The sequence below is a fragment of the Anomaloglossus baeobatrachus genome, chromosome 1 (assembly GCF_048569485.1).
Source record: "Anomaloglossus baeobatrachus isolate aAnoBae1 chromosome 1, aAnoBae1.hap1, whole genome shotgun sequence".
Taxonomy (NCBI): domain Eukaryota; kingdom Metazoa; phylum Chordata; class Amphibia; order Anura; family Aromobatidae; genus Anomaloglossus; species Anomaloglossus baeobatrachus.
In genome coordinates this window covers 918738733-918765427 of record NC_134353.1, presented here as the reverse complement: position 1 = coordinate 918765427, position 26695 = coordinate 918738733, and the positions used below count along the sequence as shown (strand labels likewise).

The following is a 26695-nucleotide window of genomic DNA, read 5'->3' as shown; positions in this document are numbered from 1 at the left end:
GTTCCTTCCGGCCCATCCTGGATCTCAAGCTTCTCAACAAGCATGTTCAGGTGCGGCATTTTCGCATGGAGTCTCTGCGGTCAGTCATTGCCTCAATGACCCAAGGGGATTTCCTGGCATCCATCGACATCAGAGATGCCTATCTGCATGTGCCAATTGCAGTTTCACACCAGCGTTGGCTACGTTTTGCAATCGGAGAGGAATATTTCCAATTCGTGGCTCTCCCCTTCGGGTTAGCCACGGCCCCTCGGGTATTCACCAAGGTCATGGCAGCAGTGGTTGCGGTTCTGCACCTCCACGGGTTGGCAGTAATTCCTTACCTGGACGACCTTCTAGTCAAGGCTTCATCCAGCGCAGACTGTCAGCGGAGTGTCTCGCTCACTCTCGCCACTCTAGCCCAATTCGGGTGGCTTGTCAATCTGCCCAAATCCACTCTGACTCCGACCCAGAGGCTCACGTACCTAGGGATGCAGTTCGAGACTCTGCCGGCACTTGTGAAGTTGCCTTTAATCAAACAGCAGTCCCTCCAACTGGCGGTGCGCTCTCTGCTGAGTCCCCGCCGTTATTCCATCAGGCACCTGATGCAGGTGCTGGGTCAGATGGTGGCGTCAATGGAGGCTGTTCCCTTTGTCCAGTTCCATCTGCGTCCACTGCAGCTGGACATTCTCCGCTGTTGGGACAAGCGGCCTTCCTCCTTGCACAGGTTAGTGGCTCTGTCGCCACAGACCAGGAGCTCTCTTCAGTGGTGGCTTCGGCCCCTCTCTCTGTCTCAGGGGCGCTCCTTTCTGGCCCCGTCCTGGGTGATCCTCACCACGGATGCCAGTCTATCCGGCTGGGGAGCGGTATGTCTCCACCACCGAGCACAGGGCACTTGGACTCCGTCTGAGTCAGCCCTCTCGATCAATGTGCTGGAAACCAGAGCCGTGCTTCTGGCTCTCCTAGCTTTTCACCACCTATTGGCGGGCAAGCACATCCGAGTCCAGTCAGACAACGCGACAGCGGTTGCCTACATCAATCACCAAGGCGGGACACGCAGCCGCCTGGCAATGTTGGAGGTGCAACGCATCCTTCAATGGACTGAGGACTCCAAGTCCACCATATCCGCAGTCCACATCCCAGGCGTGGAAAACTGGGAGGCAGATTATCTCAGCCGTCAAACCGTGGACAGTGGCGAGTGGTCCCTTCATCCGGCAGTGTTTCAGTCAATCTGCCGCAAGTGGGGCACTCCGGACGTGGACCTAATGGCATCCCGTCACAACAACAAGGTTCCGGTTTACGTGGCTCGCTCCCACGATCCTCAGGCATTCGCCGCGGACGCTCTGGTTCAAGACTGGTCCCAGTTTCGTCTGTCCTACGTGTTTCCCCCCTCTAGCTCTCTTGCCCAGAGTTCTGCGCAAGATCAGAATGGAGGGCCGTCGAGTCATCCTCATTGCTCCGGACTGGCCCAGGCGAGCTTGGTACCCAGACCTGCTCCATCTGTCCGTAGAGGTGCCGTGGCATCTTCCGGACCGTCCAGACCTTCTCTCACAAGGTCCGTTTTTCCGCCAGAATTCTGCGGCTCTCAGATTGACGGCGTGGCTCTTGAGTCCTGGATCTTGACGGCTTCTGGTATTCCCCCTGAAGTCATCTCCACTATGACTCGGGCCCGTAAGTCTTCCTCTGCCAAGATCTATCACAGGACTTGGAAAATTTTCCTGTACTGGTGTCGCTCTTCTGGCCATCCTCCTTGACCTTTTTCCTTGCCGACCCTTCTGTCTTTTCTACAGTCCGGTCTGCAGCTGGGACTGTCCCTCAACTCTCTCAAGGGACAAGTCTCGGCTCTGTCAGTGTTGTTCCAGCGGCGTATCGCCCGGCTGGCTCAGGTCCGCACCTTCATGCAGGGCGCGTCTCACATCATTCCACCTTACCGGCGGCCCTTGGATCCCTGGGACCTCAATTTGGTTCTCACGGTTTTGCAGAAACCCCCCTTTGAGCCTCTTAGGGAGGTTTCTTTATTTCGTCTTTCACAGAAAGTGGTCTTTCTAGTGGCCATAACTTCCCTCAGGAGAGTCTCTGATTTGGCTGCGCTCTCTTCGGAGTCACCTTTCTTGGTTTTTCATCAAGACAAGGTGGTTCTCCGTCCAACTCCGGACTTTCTCCCTAAGGTGGTTTCTCCTTTCCACCTTAACCAGGACATTACCCTACCTTCCTTTTGTCCGGCTCCTGTTCATCGCTTTGAAAAAGCGTTGCATACTCTGGATCTGGTGCGTGCTCTCCGGATCTATGTATCTCGCACCGCTACTCTTAGGCGGTGCACCTCTCTTTTTGTGCTAACCACAGGTCGGCGCAAGGGCCTCTCTGCTTCTAAGCCGACCTTAGCCCGATGGATGAAGTCGACCATTTCGGATGCCTACCAGTGTTCTCAGGTGCCTCCCCCGCCGGGGATGAAGGCACACTCGACCAGAGCTGTCGGTGCCTCTTGGGCTTTCAGGCACCAGGCTACGGCTCAGCAAGTCTGTCAGGCTGTCACTTGGGCTAGCCTGCATACCTTCTCGAAGCACTACCAAGTGCATGCTCATGCTTCGGCAGATGCGAGCTTGGGCAGACGCATCCTTCAGGCGGCTGTCGCCCATTTGTGAAGTTAGGCTCCGCCTACTTCTTAGTTTTTCTGTTTATTCCCACCCATGGACTGCTTTGAGACGTCCCAATGTCTGGGTCTCCCATAGGAACGATAAAGAAAAAGAGAATTTTGTTTACTTACCGTAAATTCTTATTCTTATAGTTCCGTATTGGGAGACCCAGCTCCCTCCCTGTTGCCTGTTGGAAGGTTCTTGTTCCGCGTGTTATCACCGGCTGTTGTCATGGACAGAGTCTCCGGTTGTTCCGGTTCTTGCTCTGTTTTTACTTGTGGGTGGCTATTCTCCTTCAGCTTTTGCACTAAACTGGCTAGATCTGGTTCTCCAGGGGGTGTATAAGCTCAGAGGGAGGAGCTACACTTTTTAGTGTAGTACTTTGTGTGTCCTCCGGAGGCAGAAGCTATACACCCAATGTCTGGGTCTCCCAATACGGAACTATAAGAAAAAGAATTTACGGTAAGTAAACAAAATTCTCTTTTTTTTTGCATTTTCACCGCACTTGGAATTTTGTTCCCGTTTTTCAGTACATTATGGGACAGAATAAATGGTGTCATTCAAAAGTACAACTTGTCCCGCAAAAAATATGCCCTCATATGGCTATATTGACGAAAGAAATTAAAAAGTTATGGCTTTTCGAAGAAAGGGAGGAAGAAACGAAAAATGGAAAATTGCCAGAGCGGGGTGGGGAAGGGATGAAGGGGTTAAAGGGGTTGTCCTGTGCTCGAAAAACCCCTCTTCGTTCACTGTGTCTCATGTTATCCCTGGATCTCCCAGGGCTTGTGTGACGTTATCCCGGGGCTTGTGTGACGTTATCATGTGAGTCCTGCAGCCAATCGGCGGCTGCTTTGCTCTGACTTCCTTTGGATGACACTGAGATGCGGAGGTAGTCGGAGAGCAGCAGCAGTCACTTCTTCCAGATGTCCGTTTCGCCCAAAGAAATTGCAAATAATGTCATACAAATCCCCAGAGATCCGTCACCAGAGATGACTATAGAGGTTCTAGTTTAGGAGGGGGTTGTCCGAGCAGTGGACAATCCCTTTAAGGGTAAAGTGTTCCTGTCCTTTCACAATAAAGCCTGGTCTTGCCGCTCTCATCCCCCACAACTTGTTAAAACTGCTTTTAGTGCAGGAACTGTCGTCATTCTCATTTTCTGTAACTCACCTTTTTAAAGTGGGTGGTTTGTAGTCATCAATATTCTGCCAGCACTATAGGGACTGGAACTTCATTTCCCAGAATGCACTGCACCTTTTTCTAGTATTTTGCCTATGCTGAACCCAAAAGCGGCCTCTTAGTTATGGTTGTAGGCTGTTTGGCAGACAGGAGAGCAGGAGCAGAGGGGCAGGGCCTTTCCTAAGTGAGATGAAGTTTCTCAAAGTTTAGGAAACATTATAGCAAAGTCGCTGGAAATGAAACCTTTTTATACTCACGATCTGTATTTTCTATCTTTTCTCTGCAGTGATTTGTCACATGGAAGGAAGTGGGAAATGGCCTAACGATAAAGAGGCCATAAAGCGTGTGAAGGCCGCCTTCCAGGTCCGGCTGGCAGAACTGTTAAAAGGCCAGCACGATTTACAGTGCAAACCTACCACCACCTACACTGACGTCTACAAGGTGCGTCAATCCTCGATGCTCTCCTTCCCGCCGTTTCTTCATCAAATTTTTGTCTGTGATTTATTTATATAGTTTTATTTGCAACTTTCTTTTTTTTCCCCTCCAGGATGGCTACGTTTTTCGCCTTCAGGTGGCCTATCACAGGGAGCCGCAGCTGATGAAGGAGTTTGTCACTCCAGAGGGAATGGTAAAGTCGCGCGACACAGAAGAATCCATCCAGCTCGAGCTGGAAACCATTCACCTGCCACATCTGACAAGCACCCTACACGGGTAAGCATGGGACTATCAATCCAGGCCTCACACACACACTGGCACAGATATGGTTGTCATACAGTACAGACCAAAAGTTTGGACACATCTTCTCATTCAAAGAGTTTTCTTTATTTTCATGACTCTGAAAATTGTAGATTCACATTGAAGGCATCAAACTATGAATTAACACATGTGGAATGAAATACTTAACAAAAAAGTGTGAAACAACTGAAAATATGTCATATTCTAGGTTCTTCAAAGTAGCCACCTTTTGCTTTGATTACTGCTTTGCACACTCTTGGCATTCTCTTTATGAGCTTCAAGAGGTAGTCACTGGAAATGGTTTTCACTTCACAGGTGTGCCCTGTCATGTTTAATATGAGGATTTCTGCGATTGCACTATTGTTTTTGAGATATTTTATTCACAGTGTTCACTATATGGTAAAACTGATGTGTCGATGAGATGCCTCGGGTCGGTGCGAGTTCGTAGACACCAAACATGTATAGGTTTACTTTTATCTAAGGGGTTTTAAAAAAAAAAATCAGACAAAAAAAAGTGGTGTACGTTTTGCGCCATTTTCCACAAACTCTAGCGTTCTTATTTTTTGAGATCTATGGCTCAGTGATGGCTTATTTTTTGGGTCTCGTGCTGATATTTTTAATGGCACCATTTTTGCGCAGATGCTATGTTTTGTTTGTCTGTTATTGCAGTTTGCGCAAAATTTGTGGCGACCAAAAAACGTAATTTTGGCGTTTGGAATTTTTTTGCCGCTACGCCGTTTACCGATCAGATTAATTGATTTTATATTTTGATAGATCGGGCGTTTATGAACGCGGCGATACCAAATGTGTGTATATTTTTTATTTTTTTTTTTAACCCTTTAATTTTTAACGGAGTGAAAGGGGGGTGATTTGAACTTTTAGGTTTTTTATTTTTTAAAACTTTTTTTCAATCGCGGTTATAATGGCGCTGTCCCTTATTGGCAGTGCCATATAAGGGGTTAAAAGGCATGGGCGGATAACTATTCCGCTCCTGCCCGGCAGGCACACATGTCAGCTGTATAATCAGCTGACATGTGCGCCGATCTCCCCCGGCTGCTAGCAGCAGCTGGGGGACTTTAACACTATGACCGCTAGGACGTAATTTTACCGCCCGCGGTCGTTAAGGGGTTAATGAAACCAAATTGCAACATTATTTTACACCCATATATATGCATTTAAGTATAAAAAGCAAAATTGGTGCCAAAGGGGAAAAAAAAACGTAATTTTGTTCCTTGTTGCTGGATTAATGGGAGGATAACTCCTAATTTCATTCTTTGTCTCCTCAGCCTCCACCAGCAGCTCCCGGCTTTCGGTGGCACATCGCGTCTTGCCAAACGCTGGATCAGTGCTCAGCTCCTTGCTGACAGCGTCTCAGGGGAGTGTGTGGATCTCCTTGTGGCTTATCTCTTCCTGCATCCTGTGCCCTTCACCGCTCCAAGGTAACGTCTGCAGCGAAGATGAAAGCCGCCTGCGTGTTGTATCTAAAAATACAAATAAGTTGGAAAAATGGAGATGGAAGATTAATGGAATTTTTTGTGCTCCGTCCTATCTGTCCTCAGCGCTTTCGCTCCCTTGGTTCACTACTGATGCCCGTCAGCTCTCTAGTGTCATTTTTGGGAAGGCGAATGCCGAGGACTCAACACTGTGCACCTGCCAAGAGGATGAACTAGAGATGTGTAAAGCCTTTATAAGGTGGAAGTAATGATTTCTATTGCTCTTTGTTAAAAAAGTGGCACATTTTTGGCTCTCTGTGTGCCAGAAACTGAAATCTCCGCCTGCTTTGAGCAGGTGTAGATTGATGCCATTTTTTTTTCCCGACAAATTTATAGTATGTCTGTCAGACTCATGTGTCATCATCTCTTATCATTGGACAATCGATTTATCAGGTGATCAATGCCCCTGCCATGTCCCCAAAGCAAGATCAGTTCCCACAGAAATCCATGCAATATCCTTGTATTATATACAAAGGACTGGCACATGACTTTTCTTTGTTGCTCCATTGGGAGACCCAGACAATTGGGTGTATAGCTTCTGCCTCCGGAGGCCACACAAAGTATTACACTTTAAAAAGTGTAACCCCTCCCCTCTGCCTATACACCCTCCCGTGCATCACGGGCCCATCAGTTTTTTGCTTTGTGTTGAAGGAGGCACACATCCACGCAAGCTCCACATTTTAGTCAGCAGCAGCTGCTGACTTTATCGGATGGAAGAAAAGAGGGCCCCTAACAGGGCTCCCGGCATGCTCCCTTCTCACCCCACTATGGTCGGCGGTGCTGTTAAGGTTGAGGTACCCATTACGGGTACAGAGGCTGGAGCCACATGCCATTTTCCTTCCCCATCCCTTAGAGGCTCTGGGAGAAGTGGGATCCTAACCGGTCACCAGGCACTGGGACCGGGCTCCCTCCGCAGCCCCTGGGGGAATCTGACGGACAGGAGACCGGGTATCATCAGGGACAGGCCCTGCTTCTCAGAGGTACTCTGTGTCCCCTTGGGGACGGCGCATAGAGCGCCTGTGTAACAGACGCTGCAGCGGCTGCTGTGTGTTTTGTGTCGCCGGGACTACCGCGCCGACCGCGCCTGTTTGCCGGCCGCGTTACTAAATTTAGTCCCCGGCTTCTGCGGCCTAGTACCACATACTCCCGCCCTCGGGCCTGCCAGTCAGGGGTAAGGGCGGGACGCTAGACTGGACGTCAGCGGTGAGGGCTGGAGCATACTTAGGTATCCTCCTCCCCCCTCACTGAGCACTGTGGGGCACCAGATTCCCGCACTTTCTGAGGCACGCCCACGGCTCCCTCCTCCTCTGAGAACGCCGGCAGCCATTGTTATCATTACGTCTGCCGGTGGAGAACTTCAGACTGAGCTCCACAGCTCTGGGAGGCCCAGGCAGGGAATCTGGTGGACACACAACCGCTGTGGGCGGTCGGTAAGCCGCACCGCTTACCAGGTGCTGGCCCCCCTGGGTGCCGAAGTGTATATATATATCCATATATTGTATACATTTGCTCTGTTCGGCCGCATTATTTGCTTTTGGCTATATACCCTCACTGATTGCTCTAAGAGGAGACAACAGCATGTCGTCCGCAAAAAGCAAGGGTGCCAAGGCACAGGCTTATTTTGCAACCTGTACCTCTTGTGCGGCTATGTTATTTGCAGGTTCCACCTACCCTCATTGTGTGCAATGCTCGGCCCCTGTGACACTCACTCAGCCGGAGCCTCAGGCACTGGTGGGACCCTCGGCCCAGGTAGAACCACCGGCCCCCACTGTCCAGGTGGCAGGGACAGAGTTTGCAGTGTTGGCAGAGAAACTTTCTGAGTCACTTTCACAATCCATGGCTCAGTCTATGGATAAATGGTCTGCTAAGATACTAGAAGCTTTGCAGTCCAGACCGGTAACACAGGCCCCGGGCACTGTTGAATCATTGCCCCCAGGCCCCCCTCGGTCGGCGCAGCATAGTGCTCCTGGGGTGACTCCTAGGTCCCACGGTGAGGACTCCGACACGGACCGCAGTCCCAGACCGACTAAGCGGGCTCGCTGGGAACTTCCCTCGACTTCATCACACTGCTCAGGGTCTCAGCATGAGGACTCTCTGGAGGATGAAGCGGAGGTGGCAGATCAGGGCTCTGATCCTGACGTTGCTCTCAATCTTGATACACCTGAAGGAGACGCAATAGTAAATGACCTTATAGCGTCCATCAACCAGGTGCTAGAACTTTCTCCTCCAACTCCACTGATAGAGGAGTCAGCTTCACAGCAGGAGAAACACCAATTTAGGTTTCCCAAACGTACACGGAGTGCGTTTTTCGATCACTCCAACTTCAGGGATGCGGTCCAGAAGCACCGAGCATTTCCGGACAAGCGCTTTACTAAGCGCCTTAATGACACACGTTACCCCTTCCCCCCTTGTTCTTTTGTGTAGACATGTTGTTCATGTTGAATCGTTTCTTTTGGTTCATGGTTTCAGTTCTCCGAACATCCTTCGGATTGAGTTTACCTTAGACCAATTTATAAGTTTCCTCCTTCCTGCTTTGGCACCAAAACTGATGGGCCCGTGATGCACGGGAGGGTGTATAGGCAGAGGGGAGGGGTTACACTTTTTAAAGTGTAATACTTTGTGTGGCCTCCGGAGGCAGAAGCTATACACCCAATTGTCTGGGTCTCCCAATAGGAGCTAGAAGAAAAGGAATTTACGGTAAGTAAACAAAATTCCCTTCTTTCCTGCCAAAGACAATACTAGGGACCAGGAGTCATTCACTATGCGTGGAATAAAAGCGATTCCAGCAGCTAAATAGGAAAGGGTTCTTTACAGTTAGAGCAGTCAGACTGTGGAATGCCGACCACAAGAGGTAGTAATGATGATACTATAACAGCTTATGTATCAGGGCTGGATGATTTCCTCCATACACAACATTGTCGGTTGTACATGACTTAATGACTAAATCTAATTGGCGGAGGAAGGTTGAACTAGATGGAACTAGGTGTGTGTGTGTGTATATATATATTTATGTGTGTGTGTGTGTGTGTGGATGGATGGATGGATGGATGGATGGATGGAGTTGGGCGCCAATAGTGGCTGGTATAGTGTAGTGGTGAAGTGCACTGCCTCCCACATGGGAGACTGGGGTTCAAATCCTGACCCTGCCATGTGGAAAAAAAAAAAAAAAATATATATATATATATATATATAATATAAAAATAAAAAATTACCATATAGCTTGGGAAAAAGCCTCTAAACACTATAATACCTACCTTCTGGTGGCTGTTATAGCACAGTGGTTAAAGTGCACATCCACCATACTACCAGTAAGGGGCCCTTAGGCAAGACCCCTAACACTATAATGCCTACCTCAATAAACATGAGAGTGTCACGAACAAAGAGTCATGCCGGTTCGGATGTCGCCTGGGTTAACAAGGTCCACGTCAGATGTTGAGGAACCAGGACAACCTGATGATCAATGGGCTACTGGAACAAACCATAAATGGACAAGGCAAGAGAACCTGGATCTGATAAAATGCTACTACAACAGCAGACCAAATGAGAGGGGATACATAAAGCGTATGAGGAAACTATGGATGGATACAAGACCTGAATGTCCATTGACTGAGAAACAACTAGTCACCCAACGCTTCAATATCATTATCACAACTTGAGATAGATCAACTGCACTGTATATCCACACCACAGGAAGACCTGGAAGAAGAGATGTGCAGCCCACTGAAAATCCTTATCCAATTCTGCAACTAGAGGGTACAACAGCTGATCTGAAACAGAAAATCATAGAGAAACTAAATACCATGAACCCCAGAGACCGATTGCCAAGGCTCAGCAGAAATTCCACCAGAAAGTATGCTAGAAGATGCCAATACAGCACTCGCATCAATACCTACCACCACCATAACACAAACTAATAAACTGATCTATGCCACTGCCTCAGTAATTCTGGAAATGCTTGGCTATACTAACAAGAACAATAGAAGCATGTGCCCACCATGGAAAAGAAGACTGGAGGCAAAAATCAAGGTGACACGAAGAGAAGTCAGCCAACTAACAGAAGCACAGAAGGGTGTAAATATCAAGAATAAGACCAAGCTGAACAAGTACAAAGTCCTGACTCCATCTGAAGCCCTAGAGACTGCAAAACAAAGGCTTACATCACTGGCTGCAAGACCAGGGAGATACACTAGAGAAGCTGAGGCCAAGAGGATAAATGCCTTGTTCTCCAAAGAACCATCCAAGGTGTATTCCCAGCTGCAGAATAACAGCACAGTAGCAGCAATTCCACCGATAGCAGAAACTGAACAATACTGGAGGGACATATGGGAGAAGGAAAAAACACACAACACCACTGCAAAGTGGCTGCAAGATCTGAGAGTGAAACACAATAACCACCCAGAACAAGAACCAGTTACCATCACAGAAGTAGACATCCAAGAGCGCATCAAGAACATGAAGAGCTGGACAGCACCTGGCCCAGACATGATCCACACCTACTGGCTAAAGAAATTGACAGCAGTACATGAACGGCTGGCAAAACAGATGAACCAACTGCTAGAAGCAGGCCACCACCCAGCTTGGCTAACACAGGGAAGAACAGTGCTGATCATGAAGGACCCTTGAAAAGGAATAATTCCATCCAACTATCGTCCAATAACCTGCCTTACAACGACATGGAAACTCCTGTCAGGCATCATAGCCACCAAGCTACAGAACCATATGAATCAGTACATGAATCCAGCTCAGAAAGGCATTGGGAACACCAGAGGCTCTAAGCACCAGCCACTAGTGGATAGAGCAGTCGCTCAAGACTCAAGATCCAGACAGACCAATCTCAGCACAGCCTGGATTGACTATAGGAAAGCCTATGACTGAATGCCACACACATGGATCTGTGAATGCTTGGCTCTCTACAATGTCAATAGGAAATTAAGAACCTTCCTCAGCAACTCAATGGGGCTATGGAGGACAACACTGGAAGTCAACTCAAGGCAACTAGCACAAGTGTCCATCAAATGTGGCATATACCAAGGTGATTCACTATCCCCATTGCTGTTCTGCATAGGCTAAAAATCCCCTCAGTCAGATAACAGAGTCTGGCTATGGATACAAGTTCAAGAGTGGAAGCACCATCAGCCACCTACTCTACATGGATGACATCAAGCTGTATGCAAAAAATGAACGAGACATCAGTTCACTGATCCACCTGACCAGGATATACAGTGAAGACATTGGGATGTCCTTCGGACTGGAGAAGTGCGGCCGGCTGGTCATAAAGAGAGGCAAGGTAGTAAAGACTGATGGAGTAGAACTACCGGCAGGGCACATAGCAGATGTACAAACCTGCTACAAGTACCTTGGCATCCCACAGGGATACGGTAACCACGATGAGGAGGCAAGGAAAGCAGCAACATCCAAATACCATCAAAGGGTAAGACAGGTCCTAAAGAGCCAGCTCGATGGGAAGAATAAGATCCGCGCCATCAATACATACGCTCTGCCAGTTATCAGATACCCTGCTGGCATAGTGTGCTGGCCAAAAGAAGAAATGGAAGCTGCAGATGTGAAGACCCGGAAGCTCCTCACAATGCTTGGTGGTCTCCACCCCAAGTCAAACACCCAAAGATTGTATACTAACAGAAAGAAAGGGTGGTCGAGGCTTGATAGGTGTCCAAGCCACCATCATGGATGAAACAAGAAGTATCCAGGAATACATCGAAAAATGGCACCAAAAGATGAAATGCTGAAGGAGAGCCTAAGACAGCAACAACAACAGTCCGAGAAGGAAGAACATGAAGTGCCATGGCAAGACAAGCTGCTGCATGGGATGTACTACCATAGACAGATAATGGAGGTGGCTGACATGAAGAAATCCTACCAATGGCTGGAGAAAGCTGGACTCCAGGACAGCACAGAGGCACTAATCATAGCAGCACAAGAGCAGGCGCTAAGTACCAGATCCATAGAAACAGGGATCTACCACACAAGACAAGACCCAAGGTGTAGACTATGTAAAGAAACCACGGAAACAATCTGACATATAGTGGCAGGATGCAAAATGCAATCAGGAACAGCGTACACTGAACGCCACAACCAAGTAGCGGGAATTGTATACAGGAATATCTGTACAGTGTATGGGCTAAGTCCCCCCTACGTCCAGGTGGGAGACCCCAGAAAAAGTGGTGGAGAATGAAAGGGCTAAAATCCTGTGGGACTTCAAGATCCAGACAGATAAGCAAGTGGTAGCTAACCAACCAGATATCGTGATAGTAGACAAGGGTCAGAAGACAGCAATGATAATAGATGTGGCAGTGCCTAATGACAGTAACATCAGAAAGAAGGAATATGAGAAGCTGGAGAAATACCAGGGCCTTAAAGAACAACTGGAGAAGATGTGGAAGGTGAAGGTAACAGTGATTCCAGTGGTGATAGGAGCACTTGGAGCAGTGACCCCTAAGTTGGAAAAATGGCTGCAACAGATTCCAGAAGCAACAGCTGAGCTCTCTGTCCAGAAAAGCGCAGTGCTGGGAACAACTAAGATCCTGTGCAGAACCCTCAAGCTCCCAGGCCTCTGGTAGAGGACTCGAGAATGAGGAATGACAAATAACCATCCACAGGGGGGTGAGAAGGTAGTTATATATATATATATATATATATATATATATATATATATATATATATATATATATATATATATATATATATATATATATATAAATGTATATGCAGTTAGGTCCAGAAATATTTGGACAGTGACACAATTTTCGCGAGTTGGGCTCTGCATGCCACCACATTGGATTTGAAATGAAACCTCTACAACAGAATTCAAGTGCAGATTGTAACGTTTAATTTGAAGGTTTGAACAAAAATATCTGATAGAAATTGTAGGAATTGTACACATTTCTTTACAAACACTCCACATTTTAGGAGGTCAAAAGTAATTGGACAAATAAACCAAACCCAAACAAAATATTTTTATTTCCAATATTTTGTTGCGAATCCTTTGGAGGCAATCACTGCCTTAAGTCTGGAACCCATGGATATCACCAAACGCTGGGTTTCCTCCTTCTTAATGCTTTGCCAGGCCTTTACAGCCGCAGCCTTCAGGTCTTGCTTGTTTGTGGGTCTTCCAGTCTTAAGTCTGGATTTGAGCAAGTGAAAAGCATGCTCAATTGGGTTAAGATCTGGTGATTGACTTGGCCATTGCAGAATGTTCCACTTTTTTGCACTCATGAACTCCTGGGTAGCTTTGGCTGTATGCTTGGGGTCATTGTCCATCTGTACTATGAAGCGCCGTCCGATCAACTTTGCGGCATTTGGCTGAATCTGGGCTGAAAGTATATCCCGGTACACTTCAGAATTCATCCGGCTACTCTTGTCTGCTGTTATGTCATCAATAAACACAAGTGACCCAGTGCCATTGAAAGCCATGCATGCCCATGCCATCACGTTGCCTCCACCATGTTTTACAGAGGATGTGGTGTGCCTTGGATCATGTGCCATTCCCTTTCTTCTCCAAACTTTTTTCTTCCCATTATTCTGGTACAGGTTGATCTTTGTCTCATCTGTCCATAGAATACTTTTCCAGAACTGAGCTGGCTTCATGAGGTGTTTTTCAGCAAATTTAACTCTGGCCTGTCTATTTTTGGAATTGATGAACGGTTTGCATCTAGATGTGAACAATTTGTATTTACTTTCATGGAGTCTTCTCTTTACTGTTGACTTAGAGACAGATGCACCTACTTCACTGAGAGTGTTCTGGACTTCAGTTGATGTTGTGAACGGGTACTTCTTCACCAAAGAAAGTATGCGGCGATCATCCACCACTGTTGTCATTCGTGGACGCCCAGGCCTTTTTGAGTTCCCAAGCTCACCAGTCAATTCCTTTTTCTTCATCGTTCCTATGGGAGACCCAGACCATGGGTGTATAGCTACTGCCCCGGAGGATACACAAAGTTACTACACTCAAAACGTGTAGCTCCTCCCTCCTAGCATATACACCCCCTGCTAGCCAGTCCTAGCCAGTTTCAATGCTTTGTGTTTCAGGAGGATCACACACACATGCATTCTCTGATTTTGATTTTTGATTTTTTCTTCTGGATCAAAGATTTGGAAGAAAAGCGGGTCCAGCTGGACTCCCGGCATGTCCCTTCTCACCCCACTGTGTCGGCGGTGCTGTTAAGGTTGATTTTCCAAGGCTGGAGCCTTCTCATGCCGCGCTCCTTCACCATCCCATGCTGGGGCTCTGGCTTGAAGTGGGAGCCAACACGGTTCTCACTGCTTTGCAGGAGACCGGTCTCCATCCGCAGCCCTTTTGCAGGATCCTGCTGGACGGAGCTATCACCCCCCAGGAACCTGGCAACCTGCGTCTCACAAGCTAAGTATATGAGACGTTATTACCACAGAAAGTGGTCTTTCCAGGGGTCCTTTATGTTTATTATTGGGGGAGTGTGTTTTATGTTTGGTGTTAACGTTTCCGGCCGATTCTCCAGTTTTCACTGGAGAACCGCGCCGATGGTGCCTGCACGCCGGCCGCATGTTTTACTTTAGGCCCCGGCTTCGCCTGAGGCCTAGTTTCGGTTTCCACTGTCTCTGCATGTCAGTCAGGCAGAGGGACAGTGTGGCTCCGCCCAGCGGCTGTGCAGCACAAGGGAAGGGACACTCCTCACTGAGGAAGGATTCCCTCCCCTGGCTACCTCATTTGCCGCTCTCAGAGTAGGCCCCGCCCCCTCTCCTCGCTCCGGTCGCCATTTTGTCAGCGTTCTCTGTGCCTGCATAGGCACAGAGATTCCACATTGTGACAAGTGGGGGTCGGGGCTGAGGGACTAGAGCGCACAGACATGTCTGTTTAAACGATCTGCAGCCACAACCTCCGGTTTGTGCAGCTGCTTATTTTACCGTTTATATATGCTGGGGGCCATTCTAGACAGAGCCCCCATCTCTGCAGCATGTCTCACAGAGCGAGGCTGCAGGCTGTTTTTATTATCCACTGCAGGTAGTCTCGTACGGCTGTACCGAGCTCATAACCACTGTGGCCCCTCAGCTTGGAGGCTCATTAGTGGTCCCTCCAGCTGCTCCGCTTTCGGTGGCTGACCCCTGGGGGAATCCTATTTCCAGGGGTCGGCTGTCCCGGCATCTGCTGAGCATGCAGCCCCCTTCTCAGGGCGTTTTCTGCTTCAGCTCGCTCAGCAAAGCTCACAAGGGACTCTCCTTTTGGGCTCAGACCCCGTCCTCCTGACAGGGAGACGCAGGGTCCCCTGTCCTCCCCGTCCCGCAGCTCCGATTACGAGCTGACTCTCTGGACGAGGAGGATGTCTCTACCAGGGGCTCGGACGCTACTTTATGTACATTGATCCGTCCGTAGGTGACGCAGATGCGAATGATTGGATTGCGTCCATTATACTTGTACTGGACCTCCATCCGCCTGTATCAGGGGAGTATTCCCCGCTGGCAGAAAGGCATCAGTATACCTTTAACAGGACGAGGAGTGTGTTCCTTAACCACTCCAGTTTTCAGCCCGCTGCGTCCAAGCCCACAGCCTGTCCTGCAGACCCCACAGCGGGGTTCTGCTGCCTGTTTCCCCCTCCCATCAGAGGTGGTCAAGGAGTGTACTCATTCGCCAAGGGTGGCCCCTCCGGTGTCTAGACTTTCAGCCCGGATAGTTGTATCAGTGGCTGACGGCACCTCTATAAGGATCCCAAGGTACATTAATTTTGTACTGGACCTCAATCCGCCGGAGTTACCTTACCTAGGAGAACACAACGTGTGTTCCTTAACCACTCCAGTTTTCAGGCCCCTGTGACCAAGCCCAGGGTCCGCTCTGACAGTCGCTTCCCATGAAGCGTGATTCTGAGGACTGTGTTTCCCCTGTCCACCAATGGTGGTCAAGAAGTGGGCTCATTCACCTCAGGTGGCTCAGCCCGGACCGTTACGTCAGTGGCTGATGGCTCCTCACTTAAGGTTTTGCGGTCCGCCCGGTTGTCCTTTTGGCCAAGTCGGTATATGGGCGGCAGGAGCTTCGTTCTCCTCAGCTTACAGCAGTGCGGTTTTTTTGTTATACCTTCTCTGCTTCTCTGGAGGAGATGCATTCCCTCACAGGGACTCTATGCCCAAAACGGTTGCCTGAACTTCCAGACTTCAGTCTTTTCATCCTATGCCAGGTCTGCCATGCTGGACACCGCACGGCGGTGGTCTTGGCTACTTTCCTCGCTATCCGCAGGCTCCTGTGGCTTCGGAAATGGAAGGCAGATGCCTCTATAGAGGTTCCTTGCTGGGCTCCCCTTTGGTGGGACCAGTCTCTTTGGAACCAACTGGATGAAATTAAGGAAACTCTTGGCGGGGAGTGTTCTTCCTTGCCACAAACCTAAACCAGGGAACCTGTCCAGGGCAGGAATCAGTTGAGGTTTCGGTGGTTTCCATTCCTCCATCTGATCGTCCTCTAGCTCGGCCTAGGTTCATAGAACCAAATGGCTCGAAGCTGCATCTTCAGAAGACCGCAGGAGATGCTGCCACTGAGTCAGCTTCCTCCGAGCTATCTAGCCACGCCAACAACCTCCTTGGTCGGTGGCAGGCTCTCTCCACTTGGCGACATATGGTTCTAACACGTCTCCGTTCAGTGGGGGCGGGATTATATCTCCCATGGCTACAGGATGGAATTCTGTCCACCCGCCAAACAGATTTTTTCTGTCAACTCCTCCCGGCTCCAAGGCCGCCGCCTTCTCACAGGCCGTGGCATTTCTTGCAGGCCAATGGAGTAATTGTACCGGTTCCCGACTGGGAACGGTTCTGAGATTTTGCTTAAATCTAATCCTAGTCCCCGAAGAGGGCGGTGCCTTCCGACCTGGATCTTTAGCTTTTCAAGCATGGTCAGGTGTGGCGTTCTCACATGGAGTCTCGGTCTTGTTCCGTGTGTTTTTTTCACCGGATCAATCAAGAACCCAAGGAGATTCCCTAGCACCCATCGGCATCAGAGATGCCTATCTGCAGGGGTCAATCGCAGTTTCACTCCAGCGTTGACTACGTTCTGCAATCGGAGTGGTCCAATTCGTGGCTCTTCCCTTGGGGTTAGCCACGGCCCCTCGAGTATTCTCATTGGGGCAGCTGTGATTAGGGTCCTGCACTCCTAGGGATTGGCAGTGATCTTTTGCCCTGGACGGCCTTCTTGTCGGGGCTTCATCCAGTGCAGACTCTTAGCACAGTGCTTCGCTCACTCTCGCCACTCTAACCTATTCGGGTGGCTTGTCATCCTGTCCAAGTCCACTCTGACTTCGAACCAGAGGTTCTCAGGAACGCAATTCGAGGCTCTGTCGGCACTTGTGAAGCTGCTCTTAGTCGATCAGTAGTCCCTCCGCTGGCGGTCGACGTCGTTCTATCAGACACCAAATACAGGTGCTGGTCAGACGGTGGCGTCAATGGAAGCGATTCCTTGCCCAGTTTCTCCTGCGTCCTCTGGGACTGGATGTTTTCCGCTGTACACGTGAACTCCCTCCTTCCACGGGGTGGTGGCTTCGCCACTGACCAGGGGCTCGTTTCAGTGGTGGCTTCGGCCACTCTGTCTCAGGGACGCTCCTTCCTGGCCCCGTCCCGGGTGATCCTCACCAGGATGCTGGTCTTTCCGCCTTGGGAGCAGTATATCTCCACCGTGGAGCGCAGGGCGCTTGGACTCTGTCCGAATCAGCCCTCTGGATCAATGTGCTGGAAATCAGAGCTGTATTTCTAGCTCTCTAAGCCTTCACCATCTGTTGGCGGCTAGGCACATTCGAGTCCAGTCGGACAACGTGACAGCGTTTTCCTACATCAGCTTCCAGGGCGGGACACTCAGCCGCCTGGCAATATTGGCGGCTCAACATTCTTCAGTGGACAAGGGACTCCTAGTCCACCGTATCCGCAGCCCACAATCCTAGATGTGAAAACTGCGAGGCAGACTATTTCAGCTGTCCAACCGTGGTCCCCAATCCTCAGGTTTTGCGGTAGACACACTGGTTCATGTTTGATCCCAGCTTCATCTCTTTACGTATTTCATCCTCTACCTCTTGTCCAGAGTCCTGCGCAAGATCAGTAAAGGGGGCCGTCGGGTCATTCTCATACTCCAGACTGACCCAGGCAGGCTTGGTACTCGAACCTGCTCCTTCTGTCCGTTGGGTTGCCATGGCATCTTCCGGACCGTCCAGACCTTTTCTCAAAAGGTCCGTTTTTTCCGTCAGAATTCTGGATTCTCAGATTGACGGCGTAGCTCTTGAGTCCTGGATCTTGGCGACTTCTGGTATCCTTCCTGAAGTCATCTCCGCTATGACTCGAGCTCCAAAGTGTCTTTTGACCTTTTTGGCCTTGCCGACCCTCCTGTCCCTTCCACAGTCCGGTCTACAGCTAGGACTATCCCTCATTAAGGGACAGGTCTCGGCTCTGTCAGTATGTGCCAGCGGCGTATCGTCCGGCTGGCTCCGGTGCGCTCCTTTAAGGGCGCATCTCACATCATTCCGCCTTTCCGGCGGCCTATGGAGCCCTGGGACCTTAATCCGGTCCTCCCGGTTCCCGGAAACCCCCCTTTGCGCCTCTTAGGGAGGTTTCTTTGTTTCATCTTTCCCAGAAAGTAGTCTTTCTAGTGGCTATAATTTCCCGCCAGAGAGTTCTGGCTGCACTCTCTCGGAGTCACCCCCTTTTTTGGTCTTTTGCATCAAGACAAGGTGGTCTCCGTCCGACTCCGGACTTTTTTCCCTAAGGTGGTTACTGCTTCCACCTTATCCGGGGCAATTTCCCTGCCTTCCTTTTGTCCGGTTCCTGTTCATCGCTTTGAGGAAGCGTTGCATATCCTGGATCTGGTGCGGGCGCTCCGGATCTATGTGTCTCGCACCGCCGTTATTAGGCGGTGCACCTCTCTCTGGTGCTGACTGCTAGTCAGCGTAGCGGTCTCTCGGCATCTAAGCCGACCCTGGTTCGTTGGCTTAGGTCGGCCATTTCCGAGACCTACAAGTGTACTCAAGTGCCTTCCCCGCCGGGGATCAGAGCACATTTGCTCAGACCTGTCGGTGCCTTTTGGGCTTTCAGGCACCAGGCTACGGCTCAGTAGGTCTGTCAGACTGCAGCTCGAATTAGTCTGCATACTTTTTCGAAGCACTACCCAAGGCATGCTCATGCTTTGGCAGACGCGGGCTTGGGCAGACGCATCTTTCCGGCGTCTGTCGCCCACTTGTGAAGTTAGGTTTTGCCTGCTTCTCAGTTGTCTGTTTATTCCCACCCATGGACTGCTTTAGAACGTCCCATGGTCTGGGTCTCCCATAGGAACGATGAAGAAAAAGAGAATTTTGTTACTTACCGTAAATTCTTTTTCTTATAGTTCCGTCATGGGAGACCCAGCACCCTCCCTATTGCCTGTTGGCAGGGTTTTTTGTTCCGTGTGTCTTCATCGACTGTTATTGTTGTAGACAGAGGTTCCGGTTCTTCCGGATTTTACTCTCTCTTCTTGTGGGTGGATGTCCTCCTTCAGCTTTTGCACTAAACTGGCTAGGACTGGCTAGCAGGGGGTGTATATGCTAGGAGGGAGGAGCTACACGTTTTGAGTGTAGTAACTTTGTGTATCCTCCGGGGGCAGTAGCTATACACCCATGGTCTGGGTCTCCCATGACGGAACTATAAGAAAAAGAATTTACGGTAAGTAACAAAATTCTCTTTTTTCTCAGAATGTACCCGACTGTTGATTTTGCTACTCCAAGCATGTCTGCTATCTCTCTGATGGATTTTTTCTTTTTTTTCAGCCTCAGGATGTTCTGCTTCACCTCAATTGAGAGTTCCTTAGACCGCATGTTGTCTGGTCACAGCAACAGCTTCCAAATGCAAAACCACACACCTGTAATCAACCCCAGACCTTTTAACTACTTAATTGATTACAGGTTAACGAGGGAGACGCCTTTCGAGTTAATTGCAGCCCTTAGAGTCCCTTGTCCAATTACTTTTGGTCCCTTGAAAAAGAGGAGGCTATGCATTACAGAGCTATGATTCCTAAACCCTTTCTCCGAATTGGATGTGAAAACTCTCATATTGCAGCTGGGAGTGTGCACTTTCAGCCCATATTATATATATAATTGTATTTCTGAACATGTTTTTGTAAACAGCCAAAATAACAAAACTTGTGTCACTGTCCAAATATTTCTGGACCTAACTGTATATATATATATATATATATATTAGAGAGAGAGATATTGTGGGTTGCTGTTCTGATCAATATAATCTTTCTTCTCTGTTTTCAGCTCTCCCCAGGTGGGCTTCCTCCGATTCCTCAATCTCTTGGCTTCCTATGACTGGAAGAGCAGCCCCCTCATTGTAAATCTCAATGGAGATCTGACCGGTGAGTGTTAAAGAAAAGCTGTCATCAGGTTTTTGCCACCTAATCTGCGAGCAACATAACATGGGGGCAGAGATCCTGATTCTAGCAATATGTCACTTACTGTTCTGCTTAGTGTAGTTATGATAAAATCACTGATTGATCAGCAGTAGATTATCATTACAGGACTACTCGGCGTGCTGCAGATAGTCCAGCATACTCATGAGCTCTGTATAACTGCTGGATCTGCACCAGCCAATACATTGATTTTATCAAAATGACAGCAAACAGCTCAGTAAGTGACACATTGCTGGAATCAGGGTCTCTGTCTCTACATTATGCTGCTCTCAGATGGGGGAGCAAAAACCTGGTGACAGATTCCTTTTAAATGCTTTTGTAGATTCACACCTGTTGCATCGGATTTCAGAGTACGCCGTCATGTTTGGCTACATAGAAAATAACACTATTTTGGGCTTTTTTATGATGTGTGTCCTGAATTTTTCACCATTTTTGTTCTTGTCAGGCCCTAATTTTCACCTCTTTGTTTACTGGTGGGTCAATACTAGCTGCTATCCTGTCTTCCATACACGGCATACACAGACATGAGGGATTGCTGCCCTCCTGTCTCCATGTAGCACAGGTTCAGTAGCCGCAGCAGCATGGAGGCCGTTATACAGCAGTACTGAGCTTATCTGCACGTCTTGTCTTCCTCTGCTTGTATTTTCATTACTCCTCCTCCCCATTGAGTAAAATAGGAGGTGTAACTTGACACCTCACTGTGAATGCAGTGCATCTTGCCTTGAGCTGATGATGCATTAAAGGGAAGGTATCGTCCGAAAAAAAAAAAAAATTAAATAACTGAAAAAAATGCAAAGTAATAAAATTTTAATGTTTTGTTTAAATATTATTTTTTTTTAATTGAGCAAAATATAAAAAAAAATTTAAAAAGTTTAATATTTTCCACTGTTTCCACTGTTAAACACTAGGGGGAGCAGCTTCTGAAATCCTACAGAAATTCAACTGTATAAAAAGCTCACATTACAGCTGTAGTAAAGTGGGCGGAATCTGATCTCCTGTGTGTGATGGTACGCCTCCCCCCTCCTAATCTGAGTGTTTACAAAGGATAACAGACAATGACATGTAGGGACACAGTGCGGAGCCATTTTGTTGGTGACCATAAATGTCTAAAGTGTCACCAAGGACAGCAGGAGTATGACACAGGACAGGATTAGATACACAGCTCTGCAGACTGTATTACACAGGACAGGATTAGATACACGGCTCAGCAGACTATCACACAGGACAGGATTAGATGCACGGCTCAGCAGACTGTATCACACAGGACAGGATTAGATACACGGCTCAGTAGACAGTATCACACAGGACAGGATTAGATACATGGCTCAGCAGACTGTATCACACAGGACAGGATTAGATACACGGCTCAGTAGACAGTATCAGTGGTAGTACTCACATGCAGTGGGGCACACACACACACACACACACTTACACACATACACGTGGCTGGGGAGAGCAGAGAAGGGGAGTCATCTGAGACGGTAACGGCGGGGGGAGAGGCGGGGGCTGGGGAGAGCGGAGAGATGGGATGTCATCGCAGACGGTAACGGGGGGAGGGGAGGGCAGGGAGGGGAGGCGGCCCGTACTCACATATCCCGGCGGTTGACAGGGGTATAATGGAGCAAACAGCACACGCTGTGAGCTCCACGATTATGGCACTGATCCCCTCCCTCTGCTGTGATCTGGACAACCCAGGGGGCGCATCCAGGTCACAGCAGACGACCACTGTAACGTTAGTGAATGGGGTCGGATCACGACCACTGTTCTCTATGCACAAGGGCTGCCATAAAGGAGTGTGTAACTGTCGTTACACATACAGCTAATCCAACATGGCCCCCAGTGCCTCCAGTTAAATTAGAATTACATAAAAACTAAATAAGCTGCGATTTTCATTTTGTATTAAAAATACTTGATTTCATAATCACTATTTTTAATACAAAAATAAAAAAACGCGATACAGTACCTTTAAGGAGTTGGAGGGAGAAGTGGCTCATAAGTGGAGAAAGAATCAGCTTTCCTGGGATAATATATATTACAAAGTTTCTTATATTTGCTTGTTCTATTGATTTATGCAAAGTTTGTTGAAATGATAATGACCATTCAAATGGATCCTGTTAATTTCTGTCGCCTGCATGTAAAATATCCGTAGCAGACTTTAGCACACCCTTCCGAAGGCCTAATTTGGCAAGTTTCTGTTGGATCCTGAGAACTCTGATATTTTGCGTACAAATCCGGAAAAGCATAGAACTGACATTAAAATACTGAGTAACTTTACACATTTTTTCCAGGGTCTTTTTCTGATCCCGTATTATACTTCAGAGCTGCATTTACTATTCTGCCAGTTGTCATTGCAAATAGAAGGTAGCACTTCATATTCCTGCATCAAATAACTGTACAGTGCCTGCTATGAAGACTACGCTTACCAGAATGGAAATCTCTATTGAAGGCTCTTTACGACCACTGAGCTATTTATGATGATTTCAGCTCTGAAGCCAGCACAATTGTGAATGCAGCTCTCAAGTATAAAGCAAGCTGTAAATTAAGAGAAATCGTGCTATATAAGTAAAAAGGATATATAATTTAGGTACAATGGGGCTCGACTTGTCATGTAGAATTCTTGAATTATTTTCCATATATTTTTGGCTTGCTTTTGTAAGGTCACATAGGTTTTTATCACAATTGCATGGCTTTTACATCTTGCATTGTTTTCTCTTATATTGCTTTCCTTTAGATGCTGACCTCTCTGAGATTCAGAATGCCTTCACTGCGGCTCGTGAGCGGCTCCCAGTAATGTTCATCGCCACTCCAAAGGACAAGAAGATGTCAGTGTGGACCAAGAAAAAGCCAACTGCTCAGGTAAGGGAATCACTGCTGTCCCGTATTTTTCTATAGCATTTGTAGATGGTTAGAGGGGGTTTAGGAAAACGTGATAAAAATGGCCTCCTTTACATAATTCAAGCAGCAACTTATCCTAGACTTGTTAGGAAAGGTTGCAGCCTGAAGAAATGTGGCTTGATGTGTCTTGGCTGCCAGAGGAGCAGCATCGTGAACAAATCCAACAGATCTGCTCTCTCCAAACATGGCTGTTGCAGGTGGGAAAAAAAAACACTTTTCTTTGTCGGGCTGAGCTGGGCGGGCTTTTAGTCTCCTGTTGCAGTCTTCCTCCTTGTTTGTATGTCTGACAGTAGGGCATGGAGGAGGACAGAAGCTGCAGCATAAAGCCCATCTAATCCGTCAAGGAGAAGGTTTTTTCTTTCTGTCACAGTCTTCCTGGCCGAGTCAGCAGATCAATTACATGGTCTGGTGATGCTGCTCTGATAGATGAGATTCATGTCGAGCTGTTGTTTCTCCATTCTACCCCCCATCCTGAAATGTGACTATGATGGCTTGCAGCTTGAAATATGTGGCGGTGGCTATTTCCCTTTTAAAATGGAACCACTAGCTCCAAATGGATCTTTCCCCGTTGACTTACATGCAGTCTTTCTTTTGTAAGCTCTGCTGTTTGTGGCTTCTGTCTCCATTTTCGCAGTTAAGGCTAGGTTCACATTTCCGTTGTTTTGCATCAGTCACAAGCGTTTCTTCACGCTTGTGACTGATGCGTTGTACAACGGGTGACAAGTTTTGGAAGTGAAAGCGGATTCCGTTATAAAACAAAAGACAGAGAGAACGATCAACTGATTGCTCTCATTAGCCGGCCGCCGGGGGATCAGCTGATTGCTCTCATTAGCCGGCCGCCGGGGGATCAGCTGATCGCTCTCATTAGCCGGCCGCCGGGGGATCAGCTGATTGCTCTCATTAGCCGGCCGCCGGGGGATCATCTGATTGCTCTCATTAGCCGGCCGCCGGGGGATCAGCTGATTGCTCTCATTAGCCGGCCGCTGGGTGATCAGCTGATTGCTCTCATTAGCCGGCCGCCGGGGGATCAGCTGATTGCTCTCATTAGCCGGCCGCTGGGTGATCAGCTGATTGCTCTCATTAGCCGGCCGCTGGGTGATCAGCTGATTGCTCTCATTAGCCGGCCGCCGGGGGATCAGCTGATTGCTCTCATTAGCCGGCCGCCGGGGGATCAGCTGATCGCTCTCATTAGCCGGCCGCCGGGGGATCAGCTGATCGCTCTCATTAGCCGGCCGCTGGGTGATCAGCTGATCGCTCTCATTAGCCGGCCGCCGGGGGATCAGCTGATTGCTCTCATTAGCCGGCCGCCAGGGGATCAGCTGATCGCTCTCATTAGCCGGCCGCCGGGAGATCAGCTGATCGCTCTCATTAGCCGGCCGCCGGGAGATCAGCTGATCGCTCTCATTAGCCGGCCGCCGGGAGAGCAGCTGATCGCTCTCATTAGCCGGCCGCCGGGAGATCAGCTGATCGCTCTCATTAGCCGGCCACCGGGAGATCAGCTGATCGCTCTCATTAGCCGGCCACCGGGAGATCAGCTGATCGCTCTCATTAGCCGGCCGCCGTTGAATCAAAAGGATTCCGCTGCTCAAAAAAGTTACATGCTGCGTTCCTGCCGCCCGATGGTCAGGTGTTCCACGACTGATCAGTTGGGCGGAGGATGCAACGCAGCATCATCAGTCACAATCCACCGCTCATACAAGTCTATGGGAAACAACAGAATCCGCCAAACGGATTCCGTTGTTTACCAGAGCCGTGGATTGTGACTGGTGCAATGTGACGGAAGTGTGAACCTAGCCTAAGAAGTAGCTGTCTAACATCTACCATTGCCAGTCTTGTAGGGTTGCTGAATCTGTCACTTGGTCATCCAGAGCCTCCCCCTTCTGTATGTTTTCTCTTGCAATCAGTGACTATGTATTGTCCCCTTCTCATGCTTATGTCACGGTGTCAAAACCTGCAGTGAGATGGAGACGGTATACCTCATATTTACCCCATGCAAGGTCTTCTCAAGCAAAGAATGCCAGGAAGGGTAACTTAGTGCTGATGCATCTAAGATTCTGCTATTAATTGGATTTTACGCAAATAATTCACTGCAGCAGTTATTACTTAGAATTGGAATGGACTTGTCAACTGCCAATGGCTGACTAAGCAGGCTTCCCGACCCTTTCCAATAATATCCAGCAGAATTGTGAATGCAGCTCTTCAGTATATAATGCAGGATCATGAAAACATCACCAATACCATATAATAATAATAATAATAATCTCTTTTTTTTATATAGCGCTAACCTATTCCACAGCACTTTACATACATCAGCAATACTGTCCCCATTGGGGCTCATAAACTAAACACCCTATCGGTATGTCTTCGGAGTGTGGGAAGAATCCGGAGAACCCGGAGGAAACCCACGCAAACACGGGGAGAACATACAAACTCCTTGCAGATGGTGTCCTTGGTGGGATTTGAACCCAGGACCCCAGCGCTGCAAGACTGCAGTGCTAACCACTGAGCCACCGTGCCGTCCCTTCTTCGATAATCCCATAGACAATGAGTCGACCACTGCTCCATTCAGATGGACCTTCTCAGAGTCATGTTATTAGGATCGCTGAGGGTCCCAGATCAGCATATTATTTCCTTTACTAAGGATAGAGGATAACTTTTATCATTTCTTACAAGCCATTTTAAAGTACCAACTTGGCCCCATTTGCCGACCAATAGGGCATGTGACATTTGATGGTCTGTTGCACTAGTGAAAGCCGTTTATAAAGCTTTGTGTGTCTTTTTTTCCCCCAGATATTGCAGCGTCTCATCATCCTCGCCTCCGAGTCTCTGATGACCGTGGAGAAGCAGTTAATGCAGCCGTCTGAGAGCAGTGACATCAAGGTGGGTGACATTGTCGTTCCTAATTAGCAGATCCACTTGCGCCACAGTGAGATGTGTATCCTGTTTGGATACAATAAAAGGATCGTTTTGTGCTATTTTATTCTGCGCTGGGAGGGGATCGGCCCTGATGGTGCAGCATTGGCAGATACCGGCAAGTGCATGATAATAGGGGATCTACGCTTCATTAAAGCCACGTGTATGAATGGTGATGCTTCTTTTCAATCATTAAAGGGAACCTGTCAGCAGAAATTTTGCACTAAACCTAAAAGATCCCCCCTCTGCAGCTCCTGGGCTGCATTCTAGCAAGGTTCCTATTGTTATTGTGCCCCCTTTTAGACCAAAATAAATAGTTTATAAAGTGGTACCTTTTCCTATGCTAATCTTGTTAATCGTACACGGGGGTCGGGCTGTCTGATGTCCGTTATTTTGCCTCCCTGCTGCTTTACGCCGTCCCCCATCACTCAATTTCATACTTCAGGACGCTGCCCAGTGCTCCCGAGGTCTCGCGCATG

The 26695-nt window shown here is 48.6% G+C and overlaps 1 protein-coding gene across 1 annotated transcript in view; it reads left to right on the top strand.

Moving 5' to 3' along the window:
• Positions 1-26695, top strand: part of NOL6 (nucleolar protein 6) — a 175110-nt gene that overhangs the window by 116048 nt on the left and 32367 nt on the right. The window contains exons 18-23 of the mRNA XM_075328588.1: positions 4072-4226; positions 4333-4496; positions 5807-5959; positions 20257-20354; positions 23140-23264; positions 26094-26183. Coding sequence (XP_075184703.1) covers positions 4072-4226; positions 4333-4496; positions 5807-5959; positions 20257-20354; positions 23140-23264; positions 26094-26183 — 785 coding nt within the window. The remainder of the gene's footprint in view (positions 1-4071; positions 4227-4332; positions 4497-5806; positions 5960-20256; positions 20355-23139; positions 23265-26093; positions 26184-26695) is intronic.